The sequence below is a fragment of the Sorex araneus genome, chromosome 5, assembly GCF_027595985.1.
Source record: "Sorex araneus isolate mSorAra2 chromosome 5, mSorAra2.pri, whole genome shotgun sequence".
Classification (NCBI taxonomy): Eukaryota; Metazoa; Chordata; class Mammalia; order Eulipotyphla; family Soricidae; genus Sorex; species Sorex araneus.
In genome coordinates, this window is record NC_073306.1 from 171654199 (window position 1) to 171657862 (window position 3664).

Here is a 3664-nt window from a genome sequence, read left to right on the forward strand (position 1 = left end):
TGATAGTCCTGGGGGTATGAAGATTGAATATTTTGGGAAAGGGTCAAGAATAAGACAAAATATTTGGATGTGAGGAGGCAAGAGAGGATTGAAGATAGATTTTAAAGAAATATGTCATTCCCTCCCTTTATCATGGGGATAAAAGAAATTTTTCTAATAAAAACAATAATTTTTTCCTCCAACTTTTCTCCTACTCCCACCCTCTTCCCCTCTGATAACTTCCATTGTATTGCAGCAAAGCAACTTGACATTTGTTTCTGAAATGCACTTTTTGAAAAATTCAAAAGACTTTATTTTCTATGACCAGTCAGATTAGAAGGAAAGACTCAAAGTGGGTGGCTATATAGGCTCTTATAAAATGGATTTTATTGTTTTTTTTTCTATTGACAAAAGAAATAGACTCATTCTAAGCAACTATAACATTATAGAAATATACAACATAGAAACCAAAAGCCCCCTGTCATCTAGACTTTCAGACCCACGCACTATTCTATACTAATGTCCTGGTATAGATTTCTTTAGGTCTTTATTTCCAGAAATGAACCACACATTAATATAACTTTCTCTGTGCCAGTAAATACAGTGCTACCTCATTCTGTCCAATGACTGTGTGAGAGGCATCTATGTTACTATACTATAGTATACCGAATGGATCTCATTTTATTGATATTTAAGCTATTTTCAGTTTTTCAAAGACATAGACAATTTAGGAAGAAGGCCCTTTTATACAAAACTTCGCAAACTTTTGTTATCCTCAGACAAGTTCTTCAAAATTCTCTGAGGTGCTGGAGAGATAGTGTAGCAGGTAAGGCACTTGCCTTGCGTGCCACTATCCTTGGTTGGGTCTCTGACTCTCCACAGGTCCTTTGAGTCCACCAGGAGTGATCCCTGATGCAGAGCCGGGAGTAAGCCCCGAGCACTAACCAGTGTGGCCCAAACAAACTAACTAACAAGCAAAAAAGCTGTAAAGAACTGACATAAAGACAGGATTTTTTTCATCTTAATAGATTTTGCCAAATTGCCATCAGAAAGATTACATCAATTTATAATTCACAGTATGTGCAGACCCAAATTTCCTTTGGCAAGGGAACAGCTTTCTAGGCACTCCATTCTTACCACCACCACCACCACCACCATCATCATCATCATCATCATTCCATTGATCATCGAATTTCTCCAGCGGTCTCAGTAACATCTCCATTCGTCCTAGCCTTGAGACTTTAGAAGCCTCTCCTTACTCGTCCATTCTTATCAGCGAGTTCAAAGATCCTCGAGACCCTTCACTCAGCCCTGAGAATGTCTGTAATTCATACGTCTCTCTGGTTTCTAGCCAATTAACATTAATAGCAGCTCTGAGATTTGCCCAAAAGAGTCGACATTTATGCCGGTCCCTGGGCCATTCCAAGCATGCCTTCTTGGCCAGGAGGGCTTTCAGCAGGGGGTACTGGGCGGGAATGCAGTAATGCGGGATGGGTTCCAGGAGGATAAGCAGTACACAATCAGAACTGTCATGGAGGAGATTGCGACGGGCGAAATAGAGCTCATAATGGCCCCATACACTCTGAATGAAGCTGCTAGACAAAACAAAGATGGATTTATCACTGTTCTCAATACAACTTATGATGGTTTCAGGAATTCTCTGGTCAGGGTCAAAGTTTCCCTCCTGAAGACAAATGGAGACAGAACCATCTTCTTTCTCTAGTTTGGGGATTAATTCATATTTCACCCAGGCAGAATCATGCTCACTGTAGGAAATAAACACATGGAATTGGACATTTCTTGTCTGCTGTTGCCTTATCCTTCTAACCCTGTGATGTATCTGGGTCCACTGATATAACATCCTAAAGTACCCGGGCATATCGAAGCGGAGACAGCAAAGAGTCATGGCTATGCCCACAACTAGCATGACAGCCGCAAGGGTGATCATCAGCAGTGCTGTGTTACAGAGTAATTCCGGGAGGTGAGCGTCCTTCAGTCGAGTCCCCTTCAGGCCCAAAGGATATTCACAGATGTAGGAGTCTGGCCATCCAACCAGCACTCTCTCTGAGTCTTTTCCTTGCCGAATGAAGTCTCTCAATTCACAAGTACAGTGGAACGGATTTCTTCCTGCCTTCAGAGTTTTCACCTCCTGGCAGCTAAGGAAAAAATCCAGAGAGGGACTGAGCACTGTGTTCATGTCAACATTCAAAACTGAGAGTCTTCTGAAATGTCGGCATCCGGGGAGATCGGTTAGAAAGTTCCGTGCAAGGTTGAGCTCTCGCAAAGACTTCAGGTGAGCCATCTCTTTAGGGACAGCTTGAATTTTATTATTACTCAGGTCAAGTATTTGAACGCTTCTGGGCAAGCACCTGAAAACAGAATCTGCAAGTTTATTTGACGATAGGTTCATAGCGATCAAAGTTTCAGGCCACAAGCAATCTTCATCTTTTTCATGTTGTAGCAGATTGTGGCTCAGATCTAAGCCTTCCAGGGATGTGTCGTTGGCAAAGCGACTCACCAAGACAAGGGTCTCCAATTTATTGTTCTTCAGAATGAGAGTCTTCAAATGAGGCAGCTGGATAGGTTTTTGGAACAGGTCATCTGTGAAAGCATTATCAGCAAAATTTAAATACTGGAATCGTGTTGGGTAAATTGGGAACAGAATGTGTGGTATTTGTGCATCTGAAATCGTCAGATTTTCTATATCCATTTTGGTAAAAAGCAAGAATATTTTACTTAGTGGAACAGAAAAATCTCTGACATTTACATGTTCCAGTTTTACACTTCTCACTGCTGAAGCTGAGTAGTCAAATGAACTGTGGTCACGAGAGACCCCACCCCCTAAAGTCACATTTTGGATCTGGATGTGTTCCACTGAGGTATGCCAGACAAATTGGAAGATGAAGAAAAGGTCATCCCATGGTAAATCAAGTTTATTAAGGAACAGGAGAGTTGTCCTAGAAGTCTCAACATTAAAGTTTTGCTGAGCTTCATAACGTGCAAGTTGACTCCTACTGTCTATATTGGTCATTTCTAATATTTTTGAAGTCTTGATTCCATCACGCAAAAGAACCCAGAAATTTGTGTTCCTTGATAAAATAATGTGAAGTTTTGTTATGTTTAAGACGGGCAGGCTGCCTTCCTCATAGTGAGAAAGCTCTCTCAGTCCCAACAAGATGGTATTCAGGTGCAGATGGGCAATTTTCTGGAAGGCTGACTTTTGTATTTTAGCCCCACTAAGACCCAGGACCTCCAGGTGTAACATGTTGCCCAGTTCCTCACCCACGGGCAGTGTGTCGAAGTCGTTGAAAGAAAGATCTAAGTGCCGGAGACTTGCCAGGCGGTACCATGTTACGATCTTCAGTTGATTGTGAGACAAATCCAAGTAGCTTAACTCCTGGTTGGATTCAAACACCCGGACATCCAGCTGTTGAAGTCTGTTGTGGCACAGAATCAAGACTTGCAATCGAGACATGGAACGGAAATCAGAACTCTGGAGCCGGATGAGGAGGTTGTGGGATAAGTCCAGGGTGGTTGTGGAGGAGGTCAGGTCTGCAGGAACTGTTGTCAGAAGCATGTGAGAGCAGTTGGTCATCCATTCTCTTTCCTGTGGCAGCTCCCCAGCCCAGCCCTGTGCGGACAGAACAATGCTGCAAAATACATAAATGCTTCTGATAGGCTTCAT

General features: G+C 42.5%; 1 protein-coding gene across 1 annotated transcript; it reads right to left on the minus strand.

Moving 5' to 3' along the window:
* Window positions 1-1126: 1126 nt before the first annotated feature.
* TLR10 (toll like receptor 10) lies at window positions 1127-3664 on the minus strand. The gene has a single exon (XM_004608067.2). The coding sequence runs from the start codon at window positions 3662-3664 to the stop codon at window positions 1235-1237; it is 2430 nt and encodes an 809-aa protein (XP_004608124.2). The 3' UTR covers window positions 1127-1234.

Excerpts from the sequence above, each read along its gene's own strand:
- TLR10 (XM_004608067.2), bottom strand. The coding sequence starts at position 3,664 with ATGAAGCCTATCAGAAGCATTTATGTATTTTGCAGCATTGTTCTGTCC.